Source organism: Salmo trutta, chromosome 29, assembly GCF_901001165.1.
Source record: "Salmo trutta chromosome 29, fSalTru1.1, whole genome shotgun sequence".
Lineage (NCBI taxonomy): Eukaryota > Metazoa > Chordata > Actinopteri > Salmoniformes > Salmonidae > Salmo > Salmo trutta.
In genome coordinates, this window is record NC_042985.1 from 17,221,332 (window position 1) to 17,241,098 (window position 19,767).

Consider the following 19,767-nt stretch of genomic DNA (forward strand, 5'->3'; position numbering starts at 1 on the left):
GTGTGTGTGTGTGTGTGTGGGTGTGTGTGTGTGTGTGTGTGTGTGTGTGTGTGTGTGTGTGTGTGTGTGTGTGTGTGTGTGTGTGTGTGTGTGTGTGTGTGTGTGTTGTGTGTGAACTCACGCTCATGTGCATGTATGAGCTCTATGTCCGGTGCAGAGAGGTTTCCTTCTCCGTCAGATACCTCCCACACTCCAGGCTGTCTGTCTGAGTGTAAGAGAGAGAGAGAGAGAGAGAGGGAAAGAGTGATGCAGGGCCTTGCTGACAGCCACAGGAAACAGCAGCTGCTGTGGGGAGACCCAGGGCACAGCCCCTCTGAGGCAGGGAGGGAGGGGAGAGGCCTGTACCTGAGCCTCAGCACTGGAGCTCACAGCTCTGCCTGCAGAGGGGGTGTTCTCATGTCACTCCCTTTCCACTAGTGTCATACTGGATGTGTAAAGCTAGGGCCACACACACCATCTGAAGAAATCTACACTGGACCTTTTAACCTGCCACAACTAGATTTTCTCAGACCCTAGCTTAAGAGAGGAAGGGAGACTAGAATGTATGCCAGTCCATCACAGATCAGGCATACCATACCCCACACACCACCCTCCACCTTCTACCTCCTGACTGATGCCTGGCTGGGTGCGTCATGGAAACAGCATGTCTCCTCTGACTCAGCCTGCCTATCTCTCCTCTCCCTGCCAGCCCAGAGATCACATCATATCACACCACTCATCTCTATGGCACAGACACGGTCTCAGTCTCTATGGCACAGACACTGTCTCGCTCTCTATGGCACAGACACTGTCTCGCTCTCTATGGCACAGACACTGTCTTGCTCTCTATGGCACAGACACTGTCTCGCTCTCTATTGCACAGACACTGTCTCGCTCTCTATGGCACAGACACTGTCTCGCTCTCTATGGCACAGAAACTGTCTCGCTCTCTATGGCACAGACACTGTCTCAGTCTCTATGGCACAGACACTGCATCAGGGACTGACTACATATTTTCTATCCCACTCCATTTTGGGCATGAAGGCAACATTTATACAGTATATACAGTATATACAACAATACAAAATGTTTCCCTTTGCATGGACAGTTGATCTACCGTGACGAGCTAGGCACAGTATTTCAGTCATCTACCGTGACGAGCTAGGCACAGTATTTCAGTCATCTACCGTGACGAGCTAGGCACAGTATTTCAGTCATCTACCGTGACGAGCTAGGCACAGTATTTCAGTCATCTACCGTGACGAGCTAGGCACAGTATTTCAGTCATCTACCGTGACGAGCTAGGCACAGTATTTTAGTCATCTACCGTGACGAGCTAGGCACAGTATTTCAGTCATCTACCGTGACGAGCTAGGCACAGTGTTTCAGTCATCTACCGTGACGAGCTAGGCACAGTATTTCAGTCATCTACCGTGACGAGCTAGGCACAGTGTTTCAGTCATCTACCGTGACGAGCTAGGCACAGTATTTCAGTCATCTACCGTGACGAGCTAGGCACAGTATTTCAGTCATCTACCGTGACGAGCTAGGCACAGTGTTTCAGTCATCTACCGTGACGAGCTAGGCACAGTATTTCAGTCATCTACCGTGACGAGCTAGGCACAGTATTTCAGTCATCTACCGTGACGAGCTAGGCACAGTATTTCAGTCATCTACCGTGACGAGCTAGGCACAGTATTTCAGTCATCTACCGTGACGAGCTAGGCACAGTGTTTCAGTCATCTACCGTGACGAGCTAGGCACAGTATTTCAGTCATCTACCGTGACGAGCTAGGCACAGTGTTTCAGTCATCTACCGTGACGAGCTAGGCACAGTATTTCAGTCATCTACCGTGACGAGCTAGGCACAGTATTTCAGTCATCCAGGAGGAAAGTGAGAATGTGTGTGAGAGTGTGATATTTTGATTGTGTGTGTGTGTGTGTGTGTGTGTGTGTGTGTGTGTGTGTGTGTGTGTGTGTGTGTGTGTGTGTGTGTGTGTGCGTGCGTGCGTGCGTGCGTGCGTGCATTTACGGTCGTGAGTGCGTGTGAAAGTGAAAGCCGTTCTGCTCTCTCAGCGTTTGTGCGTGTTGAGGCTTTGTGGTGACCGCGGGCGGGGCTGTGTCTGTGTGCAGGGTGTTGCTGCGGGTTAGAATGCTCTACTACCTGAAACAAGAGGTGATGGGAAGCCAGTCACAGAAGATACTAGACGGCGTGGACTCCAGGTGAGCTGAACTTTCACCTCTTTTACAACCAAACAGCTCTGAACATTGACAGACACACTTAGAGTAGAGTATACAACATTTCCAAAGCTCACTGACACTCTCTCTGTCTATCCTCTAATTGGTCATTTCAGTTATTAGATTATTTGAAGAGGATTACACTATTTACTCGATTATTTTGAGATGGTCAGATTGATCGGTGGCTATTCAGGCTAGACTGGATGTTATGCCAACCAGTTCAGCCAGGCTGCCAGCACTATGGCAGTATTTGTTTAAGTTTGGGATTTCTGGTAAGCTGCTGGCACGCAAATTCAGCTGACACATCGTTTTAGAAGGTTCCGTTTACATTCACTTTTTAAATGAAAACCTGTTTATTCATAGGCCCATGTTGTTCATATTTTCCATGGTAAGGACATAGACCAAACATGACAGGTCGTACCCATACATACTGTAGCTGTCTCTATCTATCACCATATCTGAAGGAGGGCACAGCTAGTCAGACTCAGGGAAGGAAAGTCCATGTATAGAGGAGGACACAGCTAGTCAGACTCAGGGAAGGAAAGTCCATGTATAGAGGAGGACGCAGCTAGTCAGACTCAGGGAAGGAAAGTCCATGTATAGAGGAGGACGCAGCTAGTCAGACTCAGGGAAGGAAAGTCCATGTATAGAGGAGGACGCAGCTAGTCAGACTCAGGGAAGGAAAGTCCATGTATAGAGGAGGACACAGCTAGTCAGACTCAGGGAAGGAAAGTCCATGTATAGAGGAGGACACAGCTAGTCAGACTCAGGGAAGGAAAGTCCATGTATAGAGGAGGACACAGCTAGTCAGACTCAGGGAAGGAAAGTCCATGTATAGAGGAGGGTACAGCTAGTCAGACTCAGGGAAGGAAAGTCCATGTATAGAGGAGGACACAGCTAGTCAGACTCAGGGAAGGAAAGTCCATGTATAGAGGAGGGTACAGCTAGTCAGACTCAGGGAAGGAAAGTCCATGTATAGAGGAGGACACAGCTAGTCAGACTCAGGGAAGGAAAGTCCATGTATAGAGGAGGACACAGCTAGTCAGACTCAGGGAAGGAAAGTCCATGTATAGAGGAGGACACAGCTAGTCAGACTCAGGGAAGGAAAGTCCATGTATAGAGGAGGGTACAGCTAGTCAGACTCAGGGAAGGAAAGTCCATGTATAGAGGAGGGTACAGCAAGTCAGACTCAGGGAAGGAAAGTCCATGTATAGAGGAGGACACAGCTAGTCAGACTCAGGGAAGGAAAGTCCATGTATAGAGGAGGACACAGCTAGTCAGACTCAGGGAAGGAAAGTCCATGTATAGAGGAGGACACAGCTAGTCAGACTCAGGGAAGGAAAGTCCATGTATAGAGGAGGGTACAGCTAGTCAGACTCAGGGAAGGAAAGTCCATGTATAGAGGAGGACACAGCTAGTCAGACTCAGGGAAGGAAAGTCCATGTATAGAGGAGGACACAGCTAGTCAGACTCAGGGAAGGAAAGTCCATGTATAGAGGAGGGTACAGCTAGTCAGACTCAGGGAAGGAAAGTCAGTAGTCACTCCACCTGCTGTTGAAAGATGGATCAGCAGCTTCTCAGAACCAATACTATTGCTGAGGATATACAGAAGTGGGTGCGGAAAAACTTAAGAGTATTTCTAGCCTCCAGACACATTTTAAGCCTTGATGCTGACCTAAAAGTCTTATCGGAGCTCATGGTTTTGGCTGTACCACGCTGTTGCTTATCTGAGAATCTATGTTGGGATGGAAACCCAGCTGTCATAGTACCCATGAGTCCCCCATGCTATACATATAGACCTGTTCCTCCTGTCATGTTGTGTTCTGTCCACGCCCCCTCCTCATCAGTGAGATCAAGATCTGGGTTCCTGAGCCCGACAGCTCTGAGCTACCAGCCCTGTGGTGGGACAACATTTCTGACAAGTGTCTGCTGTTGGGGGTCTACAAGCACGGTGAGTCGACAATAGAGACCAGGGTTGTACAGTGAGGGGAAAAAGTATTTGATCCCCTGCTGATTTTGTACGTTTGCCCACTGACAAAGAAATGATCAGCCTATAATATATGGTTTATTTGAACAGTGAGAGACAGAATAACAACAAAACAATCCAGAAAAACGCATGTCAAAAATGTTATAAATTGATTTGCATTTTAATTAGGGAAATAAGTATTTGACCCCCTCTCAATCAGAAAGATTTGTGGCTCCCAGGTGTCTTTTATACAGGTGACGAGCTAAGATTAGGAGCACACTCTTAAAGGTAGTGCTCCTAATCTCAGTTTGTTACCTGTATAAAAGATACCTGTCCACAGAAGCAGGTTTCTTCCTAGGTTTTGGCCTTTCTAGGGAGTTTTTCCTAGCCACCGTGCTTCTACACCTGCATTGCTTGCTGTTTGGGGTTTTAGGCTGGATTTCTGTACAGCACTTTGAGATATCAGCTGATGTAAGAAGGGCTATATAAATTAATTTGATTTGATTTGAATTCAAACTCTCCACCGTGGCCAAGACCAAAGAGCTCTCCAAGGATGTCAGGGACAAGATTGTAGACCTACAAAAGGCTAGAATGGGCTACAAGACCATCGCCAAGCAGCTTGGTGAGAAGGTGACAACAGTTGGTGCGATTATTCGCAAATGGAAGAAACACAAAATAACTGGCAATCTCCCTCGGCCTTGGGGCTCCATGCAAGATCTCACCTCGTGGAGTTGCAATGATCATAAGAACGGTGAGGAATCAGCCCAGAACTACACACGAGGATCTTGTCAATGATCTCAAGGCAGCTGGGACCATAGTCACCAAGAAAACAATTGGTAACACACTATGCCGTGAAGGACTGAAATCCTGCAGTGCCCGCAGGGTCCCCCTGCTCAAGAAAGAACATATACATGCCCGTCTGAAGTTTGCCAATGAACATCTGAATGATTCAGAGGACAACTGGTGAAAGTGTTGTGGTCAGATGAGACCAAATTGGAGCTCTTTGGCATCAACTCAACTCGCCATGTTTGGAGGAGGAGGAATGCTGCCTATGACCTCAAGAACACCATCCCCACCGTCAAACATGGAGGTGGAAACATTATGCTTTGGGGGTGTTTTTCTGCTAAGGGGACAGGACAACTTCACCGCATCAAAGGGACGATGGACGGGGCCATGTACCGTCAAATCTTGGGTGAGAACCTCCTTCCCTCAGCCAGGGCATTGAAAATGGGTCGTGGATGGGTATTCCAGCATGACAATTACCCAAAACACATGGCCAAGGCAACAAAGAAGTGGCTCAAGAAGAAGCACATTAAGGTCCTGGAGTAGCCTAGCCAGTCTCCAGACCTTAATCCCATAGAAAATCTGTGGAGGGAGCTGAAGGTTCGAGTTGCCAAACGTCAGCCTCGAAACCTTAATGACTTGGAGAAGATCTGCAAAGAGGAGTGGGACAAAATCCCTCCTGAGATGTGTGCAAACCTGGTGGCCAACTACAAGAAACGTCTGACCTCTGTGATTGCCAACAAGTACTAAGTCATGTTTTGCAGAGGGTTCAAATACGTATTTCCCTCATTAAAATGCAAGTCATTTTATAACATTTTTCACGTTTTTCTGGATTTTTTTGTTGTTATTCTGTCTCGCACTGTTCAAATAAACCTACCAATAAAATTATAGACTGATCATTTCTTTGTCAGTGGGCAAAATCAGCAGGGGATCAAATACTTTTTTCCCTCACTGTACTAACTGACCCACAGGCCTGAGACATCTAGAATGTGTGATACTAGGGCTACGATACTAACATAACACTTAGCATAAAGTCATGTATTTGGCATGTATTCTAAGTGGGTTTACTAGAATGGATATTTGAACAGAGCCTAGACAAATGTAGAGAGTGAAAAAGGGTCAGGGGGAATTAATCAGATACGGTATAGTATATACAATTCTGAGTTAGTAGTGTCATGTGGGAAATGCACTGTAGGTGTTTTCATGTTCTTCCATGGGGATGTAGTTTACACTGGATGACAGCTGTCACACTCACCTTTGGGGGAAAGTGGCCAGCTGTATGTTTGTTTTTTATCTCTTCAAGTTTCCGAGTTTTAACCTCTGTTTGCTTACCTCTCCACTGTGGTCCACTCATACAGGGTATGAGAAGTACAACACGGTGCGTGCAGACCCTGCCCTCTGCTTCCTAGAGCGGGTGGGCCGGCCAGACGAGAAGGCCATCGCTGCTGAACAGAGAGCCAATGACTTCATGGATGGGTAGGTAACATTACACATCATGGCTGACTGACTGAATGACTGAGTCAGCTAGTTAGCTTGTCGGTCTCCTCCACTGAGTCAGACAGGGCTTAGACACACAATGACACACTTAAAAAGTTTCAGTTGTTGTAACACTTTTTATAACCAGTCATAAAGCTATGATAGAAAAGGAAGAAACCAGAAACTGATATTATTGTAAAAACCTTTTCTGAAGTGAATCTGAGTCCGTGTTTAGTTCAGAGCTGTTAGGAGCTGCCTGCAAGTTCCCCTGTCTGTTACCTTGTGTGGCCCTTGCTGACTGACTGAATAACTGGCTGACTTACTGGCTGGCTGACTGGCTGACGGTTGTTATCTGTGTTTGTAGGGACGTGGACGATCCAGAATACAAGCCTGCCCCAGCCTTGCTGAAGGACGATATGGAGGTGAGGCCACAACGAAGGGGGGCAGAACAGAGCCAGCACAGCATGTGTATTCTCTGCCCCTGTAGAGACGAGACAATACAGGTTGTTTTGAGTGTTATTATGTCCAGTTCTGTGTCCAGTGTTTGAACACACACTTCTCTCCTCCATAGGATGACGCCTCCTCTCCTGGAGACCTGGTTGTCACAGACAACCCTGGAGGTCAGTTACATCTTTCTATTCAGTCTCTTTCTACTCAGCTTTTGTACTATCACAACCAATACACATCATATTATTATATCTACTACAAGTCACTACTACTACTACCAGTCACTACTACTACTAATACTGCTACTACAAGTCACTACCACTGCTACCATTCACTACTACTACCAGTCACTACTACTAATACTGCTACTACAAGTCACTACTACTACCAATCACTACTACTACTAATACTGCTACTACAAGTCACTACTACTACTACCAGTCACTACAACTACCAGTCACTAATACTACTACTGGTACTAATACTACTACTACCAGTCACTACTACTACCAGTAACTACTACTACTATTAATACTACTACAAGTCACTACTAATACTACCAGTCACTACTACTACTAATACTACTGCTACAAGTCACTACTACTACCAGTCACTACTACTAATACTACTAGTCACTACTACTACTACCAGTCACTACTACTACCAGTCACCGCTACTACTACTACTAAACTCAGCAAAAAAATTAACCTTTTTCAGGACCCTGTCTTTCAAAGATAATTTGTAAAAATCCAAATAACTTCACAGATCTTCATTGTAAAGGGTTTAAACACTTTTTCCCATGCTTGTTCAATGAACCATCAACAATTAATGAACATGCACCTGTGGAACGGTCGTTAAGACACTAACAGCTTACAGACGGTCGGCAATTAATGTCACAGTTAGGAAAACTTAGGATACTAAAGAGACCGTTCTACTGACTCTGAAAAACACCAAAAGAAAGATGCCCAAGGTCCCTGCTCATCTGCATGAACGTGCCTTAGGCATGCTGCAAGGAGGCATGAGGACTGCAGATGTGGCCAGGGCAATATATTGCAATGCCCGTACTGTGAGACGCCTAAGACAGCGCTACAGGGAGACAGGACGGACAGCTGATCGTCCTCGCAGTGGCAGACCACGTGTAACAACACCTGCACAGGATCGGTACATCCGAACATCACACCTGCGGGACAGGTACAGGATGGCAACAACAACTGCCCGAGTTACACCAGGAACGCACAGTCCCTCCATCAGTGCTCAGACTGTCCGCAATCGGCTGAGAGAGGCTGGACTGAGGGCTTGTAGGCAGGTTGTAAGGCAGGTCCTCACCCGACATCATCGGCAACAACGTCGCCTATGGGCACAAACCCACCGTCACTGAACCAGACAGGACTGGCAAAAAGTGCTCTTCACTGACGAGTCGTGGTTTTGTCTCACCAGGGGTGATGGTCGGATTCGCCTTTATTGTCGAAGGAATGAGCATTACACCGAGGCCTGTACTCTGGAGCGGGATCGATTTGGAGGTGGAGGGTCCGTCATGGTCTCGGACTGAGCTTGTTGTCATTGCAGGCAATCTCAACGCTGTGCGTTACAGGGAAGACATCCTCCTCCCTCATGTGGTACCCTTCCTGCAGGCTCATCCTGACATGACCCTCCAGCATGACAATGCCACCAGCCATATTGCTTGTTCTGTGCATGATTTCATGCAAGACAGGAATGTCACTGTTCTGCCATGGTCAGCGAAGAGCCCGGATCTCAATCCATTGAGCACGTCTGGGACCTGTTGGATCAGAGGGTGAGGGTTAGGGCCATTCCCCCCAGAAATGTCCGGGAATTTGTAGGTGCCTTGGTGGAAGAGTGGGGTAACATCTCACAGCAAGAACTGGCAAATCTGGTGCAGTCCATGAGGAGGAGATCCACTGCAGTACTTAATGCAGCTGGTGGCCACACCAGATACTGACTGTTACTTTTGATTTTGACCCCCCCCTTCGTTCAGGGACACATTATTCCATTTCTGTTAGTCACATGTCTGTGGAACTGGTTCAGTTTATGTCTCAGTTGTTGAATCTTGTTATGTTCATACAAATATTTACACGTTAGGTTTGCTGAAAATAAACGCAGTTGACCTTGAGAGGACGTTTTGTTTTTGCTGAGTTTACTACTACCAGCTACTGCTACTACTACTACTACTACTACTACCAGTCACTACTATTACTACTACTACTCACTACTACTACAACTAGTTAATACTACTACTACTACTACTACTACTACCAGTTAATACTACTACTACCAGTCACCACTACTACTACTACTAGTCGCGACTAATACTACTACTACTACTCACTACTACTACAGCTAGTTAATACTACTACCAGTCACCACCACTACTACAACTACCAGTCACTACTACTACTACTACTACTAGTCACTACTATTACAACAACAACTACTATATATTTTATTACCAACAGTCACTTCTATTACAAACAGTCACTACTACTAGCGCTTCTACTGCTGAAACTACTACAACTTCTTCCACTACTATAAAACAACTTAAAAAGCGTTCTCCCTGGTTAAACAATGTGTGTGTTGTGTGTGTGCTCTCCAGAGGGTGCTCCAGTGATGATGGAGGGGTTAGGTGGAGGAGGAGGAGGAGGAGGAGGAGATGCAGCCTACTGGCCCTCCTCCTCAGTACTAACAGCCAGACTGAGACGTCTGATCACAGCCTCTCAGCGCTACACCAAGTCCAGACAGATCCTCCACATCCACCAGACCCAGCACACCACCCAGGTTACACCCTCACTGTGCCCCCTGCCACCTGCCCTCAACGACACTATCAACCCCAAGATGGCCGCCAAAATAGAACGCCAGCAGAGGTGAGTGAAGCTGTAAGGCCTGGACAGAAACGTAAAGTTAGCCACAGTCTATAACTTATACCAATGTCTTCTTCTCTCTTCTTTCTCTCCTCCCTCTCTCTGTGTATATCTCTATCTACCCCTATTTCTCTTTCTCTCTGTTTCTCCCTCCCTCTCTCCTCAGATGGACGAGGCGAGAGGAAGCTGATTTCTACCGTGTGGTGTCTACCTTTGGTGTGGTGTTTGACCCAGACCTGGGCCGTTTCGACTGGACCAAGTTCAGAGCCATGGCTCGGCTGCACAAGAAGACAGACGAGAGTCTGCAGAAGTACCTGTGGGCCTTCACTGCCATGTGCAGGAGAGTGTGTCGCCTGCCACCCAGAGAAGGAGGTGAGAGAGGTGCTGTGCCACCTGTAGAAAGGGTGTGGAAGTCAATATACTTATAAGCTGTATACTATGTTGTGTGCTTACTAATACCTGCTGATAATGTGCTACAGTATGCCAAGGTTAATGATTTCAGGAAATGCTGGGGAAACAAGCAAGTGATAAGGTTAACGATCAATGGAAAGTTAAACAGCGAGTGGAATGAGTTCACACAAAATGCAAACACAGATGTATGAATTATGCAGGACAGACTTATTCTCTCTCCCTCTCTCTAGACACAGCGGTGGACCCCTCTCTGTCCATTCAGCCCATCACAGAGGAGCGTGCATCTCGTACCCTCTACAGAGTAGAGCTGCTACGCCAGGTCAGGGAACAGGTCCTGCGCCACCCCTTGCTCTATGAGCGCCTGCCCCTGTGCCAGCTGGGCTCGGACCTGCCCGTGTGGTGGGAGACCGGTACCCACGACCGAGACCTCCTAATCGGGGCCGCCAAGCACGGCGTCAGCCGCACAGACTACCACATCCTCCGAGACCCAGAGCTCTGCTTCATGGCTGCCCAGCGCAACTACAGCCAGAATAAAGGAGTCCAACAGCCATCCCAGACCCCTACTCCGCTCCTGAACCCCCAGTACCAGGCTAGTAGAGACCCAGCCTTGGCAGAGTCCCCAGTGCCAACCCCAGCCCAGATGGAGAGGGAGGACATCCCGGGGGCAGTGCCCAAAGAAGAACCTCTCTCGGAGGGGGAGGAGCGCATGGAGAGAGGGGGTCAGGTGGAGAGGTGGAGTCCCCAGCCTGCCCCTCTCACCCCTACAGGGATAGAGGAGAAGCCTGACCTGGGGGTGGTGAAAGGAGAGAACGAGAGCCACATGGTGGCGGCACGGACCAAGCCACTCACGCCCAACTCAGCCGCCAGGAAAGAGAAGAAAGCCAATAAAAGAAGTCGAAGAGAGGCCAGACGAGCCGCCTCGGCAGCGTCAGACTCCGACTCGGACGGCTCCTCCTCCAGCTCTTCATCACGATCTTCTTCATCATCGTCATCATCGTCCTCTTCCTCCTCACGCTCCGGATCCAGCTCCTCTTCATCTTCATCCTGCTCATCAGGCTCCTCATCTTCCTCTTCCTCATCTTCATCTTCCTCTGTTGACAGTGAGAGTGAGGGAGAGGAAGGAAAGACCAAGGGTGAGTGCTGTTATTATTATTTTGGTTCTTGCAGTGAAAGACTTTTACAGTACCGTTGAGGCAATCAATGTTGTGATTTTGCCAAAGTTGTTAGGCTGTCTGAGTTGTGTTGTATATTTTGAGGTTTTCTAAAGTAGAGCTATATTGCATGTTCTTCCAGTCCCGACAGTTACCAGTGTGAAGGGATTTGACGAAGACAGTGTGGCGTCTCTCAGCACCACTCAGGATGAGATGCAGGACAGTCATGTGACAGAGAACGGCAGCAACAACTCACACCACCACCCCTTCCAGGGAGGATACATGCTGGCTGCATCCTACTGGCCCAAGGTAAACACACACACCAAACCTCTTTGTGTTTCAGTTCTAGCCTGAGTTAGTTTCCTGAGAATCCCAACCATGTTGAAACAGCCCTTAGGAGGGTGTTGCTCACGATAATCCAGTTTTATTTCATCCTTCCACCAGACGATATAGTCCGGGCAAAAGCCAATCAGCATCCAGGATCCAAACAACTTGTTTTATAATGTCCCCTGTCCCCCTGTAGGACCGTGTGATGATCAACCGTCTGGACAGTATCTGCCAAGCAGTGCTCAAGGGGAAGTGGCCGGGGGCCCGGCGGTCGTACGAGGCAGGAGGGGCCGTAGCCTCCTTCTACACCACCAAGCTGCTGGACAATGCAGCTGCGGCCAACAACAACAGCAACCTCTGCTCAGCTTCCGCCTCGGCCTCAGAGGACCCTTCTGCCTCCCCTCAGGGTTCAAAGGTGAAGAAGCATGTTGCAGGAGAAAAGGAGTTCTCAGTGAAAATGAATGAAGTATGTTGATTTCCGTTACTCCCCTCTCGTAGGACCCCACACCACTCCAAAGCCTAATTGCGGTGTTTCAGCATGTTTTGTTGGGGATTTTGATTTTGTTGTTTTGGCTGCTGCCTACAACACTGATTTGTTTAATAGTAATACCCTCTTTAATTTCTACCCACTCTATGTGGATTGGGATCCAGGGCTGTAATTACATTTTTACATAAATTAGTCATTCATGGATGGGAAGCTAATAAGAAGCTTAGTGTGGAGAGACACTGGGGTTTGAGAAGGTTCAACTGATTGAGATGGGGCTGGCTCGCTATTGTGGGGGATTGTGATGGGGCTCTAGTACTGTGGGTGTTCTGTCTCTAATGGGGCTGATAGCAGCTGGGCTATTAACCATGCAGGCCTGCTTCCTGCTTGCTGTAATACTACAGTAGCTAGCTGTGAGCCTACATTGCCATAGCAACAGAGGGAGGAGCATTTGTGTCAAATATTCTATAAAATGGCCACTGACTTGCTGCTACAGTGTTGCTGGGGCTTTCCTGACCAGTTTGGCTGGAATCTTGACCTTAATAAGGAATATGCTGAAAGCTGCAGGCTTCCCTGTGACATAGTCCTTCAGTAAACTCCTGACATTGCATAGACAACTTACCCTGTATGCTTCTAGCTGCTACAGTATATGCTGTGTCCCTACCCATAACTATCCCAACTTCCAAGCATACAGACTGCTCTGTATGACAAGCTAACAAAGTATTGTGCCAATGCAGTGAAAATCAAAACAAGCACTTAGACCCCCTCCCCTTTTTCTGTTATGTTTTGGTTAGTTTTCTTTCTGTAGAAGGGGCTCCAATGCCATCAGACTGTGTGAACTTGTGTTTTTGTGTAATTGACTGACAGCCTCTCTCTCTACAGCAGGAGGGGGGTCTGAAGCTGACCTTCCAGAAGCAGGGGTCTGGCCAGCCCCTGAAGAGGCCCCTGGAGCCTGAGGAGGGGCCCCTGAGCCAGCAGCAGTACCTTACAAGGCTCCATGAGCTCCAGAGTGCCTCAGACACCAGTCTGGCTGACTTCACCAAGCCCCAGGCTGCCAGCTTCCCACAGGGTACATACAGACTAGGACTGACCACAAAGTCCTGTTCTTACAGCAATGTATTGTTAGTTTATACAGTTGATAGTTCATACTAGGCAGGTAGCCTAGTGGTTAGATCGTTGGACTAGTAACTGAAAGGTGGCAAGATCGAATCCCCGAGCTCACATGGTACAAATCTGTCGTTCTGCTCCTGAACAAGGCAGTTAGCCCACTGTTCCTAGGCTGTCATTGAAAATAAGAATTTGTTCTTAACTGACTTGCCTAGTTAAATAAAGGTAAAAAATAACTGTCTGGTAAAGAATACCCTTCATGAGAAATCTCAAAGCTAAACTGTGTGCTTTTTATTTGGTATCACTAGATGGCAGCAAAGATACATTTCCCCATATGTAGTACATTCATGATTGTGATGGTGTGTACTGCTTTAGTCTTCTGTTTTAATCTGGGACACGTTGTTTGTGTGTTTCCAGCCTCTACAGGTCTGGCGGGTCAGATGAAGCTGAACGGCGGTATGGACGGCCAGCCGGTGGTGAAGAGGAGGAGAGGAAGGAGGAAGAATGTGGAGGGGATGGACCTGCTCTTTATGAACAGGAAAAGAGGACCAGCCGTGCCTGAAAGCGTAAGATCTTACTTTACTTTTCTCTCTTCTCTTTGTTGCTCTACGTCTTCCCTGTCAATCCTCTCACTCCTATCTTGCTATCTTAGGCCCTTCAACATTTAGTCCTTAAACACTGGGTACTGGAAAGCTACATGTGATTGCATGGTTTTAAGAGATATTTAAAGTTTGAAGAGTATGCCTAAATGTGTTTACCTAGCAATTGAAAATAAAATATAGGATTTACTGTGTGTACTGAAGTATAGGAGGCTGTATGAGGGGTATGCTAGCATGCTTATACAAACACTAGCCACTTGATATTCACTGATGGGATGATGTCTACCCTGCATCTCCAGGTGCCCCCGACGTGGGGTGGTATGAGTCAGGCTGGCACTGGGCTGTCTATTGCCTCAGGGCAGGGTAACCCCCTAGGGGGCCAGGGCCCTATGGACACAGAGAGCAGGGTCTCTGTCATCAACCTGAAAGATGGGACCCGTCTGGCCGGAGACGATGCCCCCAAGAGGAGGGAGCTGGAGCTGTGGCTAAAAGAACACCCAGGCTTTGTGGCCGACACAGGGGCCTTCATCCCTGTGAGTCCCTCCCTTCCTCTTCCTCACCCTCTGATTCTCCATTCCTCTATCCCTAACCCAGGGTTTATTAAGGGCTGTGAATATACTGTACAATTACAATAGACATCCGTCAGGGTTACGGTCAATTCCATTCAGTCAGTTCATGACATAAACAGAAATTCCATTTGCAATTTGAATCACATTTTCATTGACAGTAGATATTGTTTTGGATGTAGTCCTGTAATTGAACCTCTGTATCCCTGACCCTCTCTTCTCCTCCTCAGGGAGTGAATAAGAGGCAGCTGGAGCAGTTCCAGCAGGATGGTAGACCCAAACAGAAGAGGCATCGCTGCAGAAACCCTAACAAGATCGATGTCAACAGTCTGACAGGAGAGGAGAGGGTCCAGATCATCAACAGGAGAAATGCACGCAAGGTGAGGCGGCAGTAGACTAGTGTGTGTGTGTGTGTGTGTGTGTGTGTGTGTGTGTGTGCGTGTGTGTGTGTGTGTGTGTTTGTCTCATGTTGTCCTCCCCTCCTCTCCCAGGTTGGTGGGGCCTTCGCCCCCCCTCTAAAGGACCTCTGTCGGTTCCTTCAGGAGAACCCAGAGTACGGGGTTCCACCAGAGTGGGCCGACGTCGTCAAGCAGTCGGTAAGTCTGATAACCTTTACCTCCTTCATATGCTGTAGAACATCCCACAAGTCTACTTCACGTGTATAAAAGAGGAATAATAGAACTACATGTATCTAGCTTGGCAAGTTGTCAGTGCAGTAACTGTGGTATAGTTAAGAAATAAGGCCCGAGGGGCTGTGGTATATGGCCAATATACCACTGCTAAGGGCTGTTCTTATGCACAACGCAATATGGTTTGCCATATACCACAAACCCCTGAGGTGCCTTATTGCTATTATAAACTGGTTACCAACGTAATTAGAGCAGTAAAAATACATGTTTTGTCATACCTGTGGTATACGATCTGATATACCACGGGTGTCTGCCAATCAGCATTCAGGGCTGGAACTACCCAGTTTCTAACTGTAGTTATCTAATGAAGTTGTTGATTCGAGTGCTAACCCTGTGTTTCTCTGTCTGTCCTTCAGGGCTACCTCCCAGAGAGCATGTTTGACCGGATCCTGACAGGACCCATCGTACCAGAGGAGGTGAGTCGGCGTGGACGGAGGCCCAAGAGCGCCCTGGCCAAGGCTGCAGCTACAGCCAACCAGGGGGGCCCATCCCTGGGCCTCAACCCCCTGCTGGCCAACGGCCTCCTCTCTGGCATGGATCTATCTAGTCTACAGGCCTTCCAGCAGAACCTCCAAAGTCTCCAGTCACTGCAGCTCACTGCCGGCCTCATGGGCCTGCCCACCGATGCTAACAACCTGGCCGCCATGTTTCCCATGATGCTCTCTGGCATGGCTGGGCTTCCCAACCTCCTTAGCATGGGGGGTCTGCTGGGGAAGCCCACACAGGACGCCACGGGGGGAGCTGAGCAGAGGAAGAGGAAGAAGGGAAGCAGAGAAAGAGGAGGAGGAGGGGAGCCCTCGTCTGCCTCCTCCAAAGCCCCCTCCTCCTCCCACTCCCACGGCCCATCCCACACCTCGGACACCAAAGGTGAAAGGACAGAAGGTCAAAGCAGGGACGGAGATGGCCGCATCCCCAGTGTCCATTCCCCCTCTAGTTCCTCTGCCACCACCTCCACCACCACCCCACTAAGTGCTTCTGCTGCCCAGGCAGCCTCCAGTCACCCTCTGTCTCTTAACCCCTTGTTACTCTCCAGTATGCTTTACCCAGGGATGCTTCTCACTCCAGGCCTTAACCTTCCTGTGTCCACCACACAGCCACCACACAGTGACTCAAACAGTGACCACAAACCCCACAAGCCCACTAAGACCTCTCAGACCGCCCCCTCAAAACCTCTGTCGCCAAGGAGAACACCAGAGCGTCAGGAAGAGGAGGGTCTTGGTGACAAGAGGGAAGAGTCAGGGGAACACAAGGAGGAGAACAGTGGTCCAGAAGGCTCGGGGAAGGCGGAGTCATCTTCATCAGAGTCTGGGAGCTCTTCTTCATCATCTGATGGGTCATCAGACTCCAGCGATGAAGACTGAGCCTAATGAAAATATACATCTATTTATGGATCTATTAGAAATGTACACACATACAGTACCAGTCAAAAGTTTGGACACACCTACTCATTCAAGGGTTTTTCTTTATTTTGACTATTCTCTGCATTGTAAAATAATGGTGAAGACATCTAAACTATGAAATAACACATATGGAATCATGTCATAACCAAAAAATTGTTCAACATATCAAAATATATTTCATATTCTTCAAAGTAGCCACCCTTTGCCTTGATGACAGCTTTGCACACTCTTGGCATTCTCTCAACCAGCTTCTCCTGGAATTCTTTTCCAATAGTCTTGAAGGAGTTCCCACATATGCTGAGCACTTGTTGGCTGCTTTTCCTTCACTCTGCGGTCCAACTCATCCCAAACCATCTCAATTGGGTTGAGGTCGGGTGATTGTGGAGGCCAGGTCATCTGATGCAGCACTCTCCTTGGTCAAATAGCCCTTACACAGCCTGGAGGTGTGTTTTGGGTCATGGTCCTAATAGTTCTACCAAATGCAAACCAGATGGGATGGCGTATCGCTGCAGAATGCTGTGGTAGCCATGCTAGTTAAGTGTGCCTTGAATTCTAAATAAATCACAGACAGTGTCACCATCAAAGCACCCCCACACCATCACACCTCCTCCATGCTTCACTGTGGGAACCACACATGTAGAGATTATCCGTTCACCTACTCTGCGTCTCACAAAGACATGGCGGTTAGAACCAAAAATCTTACATTTGGACTCATCAGACCAAAGGACAGATTTCCACCGGTCTAATATCCGTTGCCTGTGTTTCTTGGCACAAGCCAGTCTCTTCTTATTATTGGTGTCCTTTAGTAGTGGTTTCTTTGCAGCAATTCGACCATGAAGGCCTGATGCAGTCTCCTCTGAACAGTTGATGTTGAGATGTGTCTGAATGAAGCATTCATTTGGGCTCTAATCTGAGGTGCAGTTAACTCTAATGAACGTATCCTCTGCAGCTGAGGTAACTCTGGGTCTTCCTTTCCTGTGGCGGTCCTCATGAGAGCCAGCTTCATCATAGCTCTTGATGGTTTTTGCGACTGCACTTAAAGAAACTTTCAAAGTTCTTGGAACATTTCCGGATTGACTGACCTTCATATATTTTGATTTGTTTAACAATTTTTGGGGTTACTACATGATTCCATATGTTATTTCACAGTTTTGATGTCTTCACTATTATTCTACAATGTAGAAAATAGTAAAAATAAAGAAAAACCCTGGAATTAATAGGTGTGTCCAAACTTTTGACTAGTACTGTATATATTACACATATATATGGATTTCCCTGCACTTACATTGTGATTTCTTTTCATGTAAATACAGAAAACGAACTAAAATGTTGTGTAATAAAGACTACAAAGTGAAAAAGAAGAACCATGACCTAGGAGAAACTGAAATGAACTTTCAGTGTTTGTTCAAAAAGGTACAATCTTGTTTTGAGAGACATTTTGCATGTCAAACTTTAGTAGATTTCTGAACTTTGTGAACTTGTATTAGGCCTACACACATTGATGTACAATTGCAACAATCTGAGAAAAAGAAATCAAAATGGCATTATTGTAATTATCATGTTGGGATTTAATTTTATTAAAAAAGAGGAAATAAATATACGCTCTCTGCTGAGCTGTACTCTTAATATATTTTGTAGTGGGAGGAAAAGACCTTGAATATTTAGCTTTCCTTTGTAAATACTTTTACAGGTTTTCTTCTTGACACTTACAGTATACTTTGCGGATCATACGTTTGGAAAAGTCAGCAATAACTCGGGCAGCTAATGAATGTGACTGAAGCTGTAGATCCTTCATCAGCCATGTTTCTCACACAAGGGAGAGGTGTTCAGTCTCTGTTCCAATGTCCACACTAACATAGTTATTTGAATGAAGCAATGTATTGAACATTCATTCTAAGTAGTATGTTAGTGTGCATTTTGGAATGTAGTCTCCCCTGCCTGTCTCGCACAACCAACACACATAGTTCTTTTGACACTGAGGTGCACTTTAGTTTCCCATATTACACCCGCTAGCACATAACCAGTTGAGCCTACTCCTCTAAGGCCTGAAAGGACAGCAAACTGACAGCAAGGCTGCGCCAAATGCTGCTCTCGCTGGGACAGAAAAGACACAGTTCCACCCCAGTGTTTTTGACTGCATCGTTACCTCAGCAGAGTATAGAAGGGATTAAGTTCACTGCAAATACATCCTGTTGTGTGTGTATTGGCAAGGCTGGCTCACTCGTCCCCGCTGGAATGTGTGTTCTTTATGGCATACTCTTGAGAGCTTCCACTCGCTTAGTCTCTTCCAGCGCCTTGAGTCTGCGAGAGAGACTACCCACTCACTGTGTTCTGGCTGTGTGTGTTTGTTTGCGTGGGCGTTTCTTTCCATTTTGGCTGAGTCAGTGTGTTCTTCAGGCCCTGTACTGATTGTGTCCCATGCGGTACAGCATCAATCGGGCCATTGTGTATGGTGGTGTGTATTGAGGAGGCTAGAGCATTGGGTTCTACAACCAACAGTGAAGTCACATAAACAGCGACTGCTAGTATAGTCAACATGGTATAATCAACACCCCCTGAGTCATCTTTAATACTTTAAAAGCCCATCAGTATCTGTGTTCCACTCGTAGTGCCGCCTTCTGCTATCGAGTGAGCTGAAGAATCTCCAATGAGCTCTGACTGTGGGTGATGTCTGTAGTCTTCCATTCTGAACACAGTGTGTCCCTGTTGTGTTGAATTACCTTGCTATCATCAACTAGTAATGAAATAGCTACACCGTATGTGTATTGAGGGACCACAGGGGTTTGTATTGTCTCTGATATAATTGTAGATTACTGAGTCATCAAAATTATTTTCATAATTGACTGTTGAAAAGCATAGTTTATGCAACGATTGCAGTGATTCTGAATAGTATTGGGTTGGCTGTGGTAGGTTAAGTTTAGGCTTGAGTAAGACTGAATATCCAGACCTTCCTTTAGAACTGAGCTGCTTTGCTGACTATGATCTCTCTGTTTCATGGGAATTGGAGGCTTTTAAGTGTTAATTTCTAGCCTGGAATCCAAACTGATATGCTGTTTCATCACCAAACACATTGTTCAGTCTGGTTTCACCAGGCTAGTTCATTTCTCCATATGTCTTACTGATCAATCCACTGATGACTGGATCTGCAGACAGACTGATAGATGTAGAAGTGTCCTTACACTCGCTGTACCTCTGTGTATTTCACACCCTCACTTTCTCACTCAACTTCCAGTCAGTATCTGATGTGATTTAACAGATGTTTTATGTTCCT

General features: G+C 47.1%; 1 protein-coding gene across 8 annotated transcripts in view; it reads left to right on the top strand.

Moving 5' to 3' along the window:
- Positions 1 to 16,572, top strand: part of chd9 (chromodomain helicase DNA binding protein 9) — a 126,985-nt gene extending 110,413 nt beyond the window's left edge. For 7 of the 8 annotated variants that reach the window (XM_029721039.1, XM_029721041.1, XM_029721040.1 and 4 more), the window contains 16 exons: positions 2,113 to 2,202; positions 4,065 to 4,168; positions 6,325 to 6,442; positions 6,807 to 6,864; positions 7,014 to 7,062; positions 9,498 to 9,765; positions 9,929 to 10,134; positions 10,404 to 11,306; positions 11,467 to 11,633; positions 11,848 to 12,117; positions 13,018 to 13,204; positions 13,660 to 13,808; positions 14,141 to 14,374; positions 14,638 to 14,787; positions 14,899 to 15,003; positions 15,453 to 16,572. In XM_029721039.1, coding sequence (XP_029576899.1) covers positions 2,113 to 2,202; positions 4,065 to 4,168; positions 6,325 to 6,442; positions 6,807 to 6,864; positions 7,014 to 7,062; positions 9,498 to 9,765; positions 9,929 to 10,134; positions 10,404 to 11,306; positions 11,467 to 11,633; positions 11,848 to 12,117; positions 13,018 to 13,204; positions 13,660 to 13,808; positions 14,141 to 14,374; positions 14,638 to 14,787; positions 14,899 to 15,003; positions 15,453 to 16,457 — 4,063 coding nt within the window. In that variant the 3' untranslated portion in view covers positions 16,458 to 16,572. The remainder of the gene's footprint in view (positions 1 to 2,112; positions 2,203 to 4,064; positions 4,169 to 6,324; positions 6,443 to 6,806; positions 6,865 to 7,013; positions 7,063 to 9,497; positions 9,766 to 9,928; positions 10,135 to 10,403; positions 11,307 to 11,466; positions 11,634 to 11,847; positions 12,118 to 13,017; positions 13,205 to 13,659; positions 13,809 to 14,140; positions 14,375 to 14,637; positions 14,788 to 14,898; positions 15,004 to 15,452) is intronic. The other variant, XM_029721042.1, reaches the window with a different exon arrangement.
- Positions 16,573 to 19,767: the final 3,195 nt, after the last annotated feature.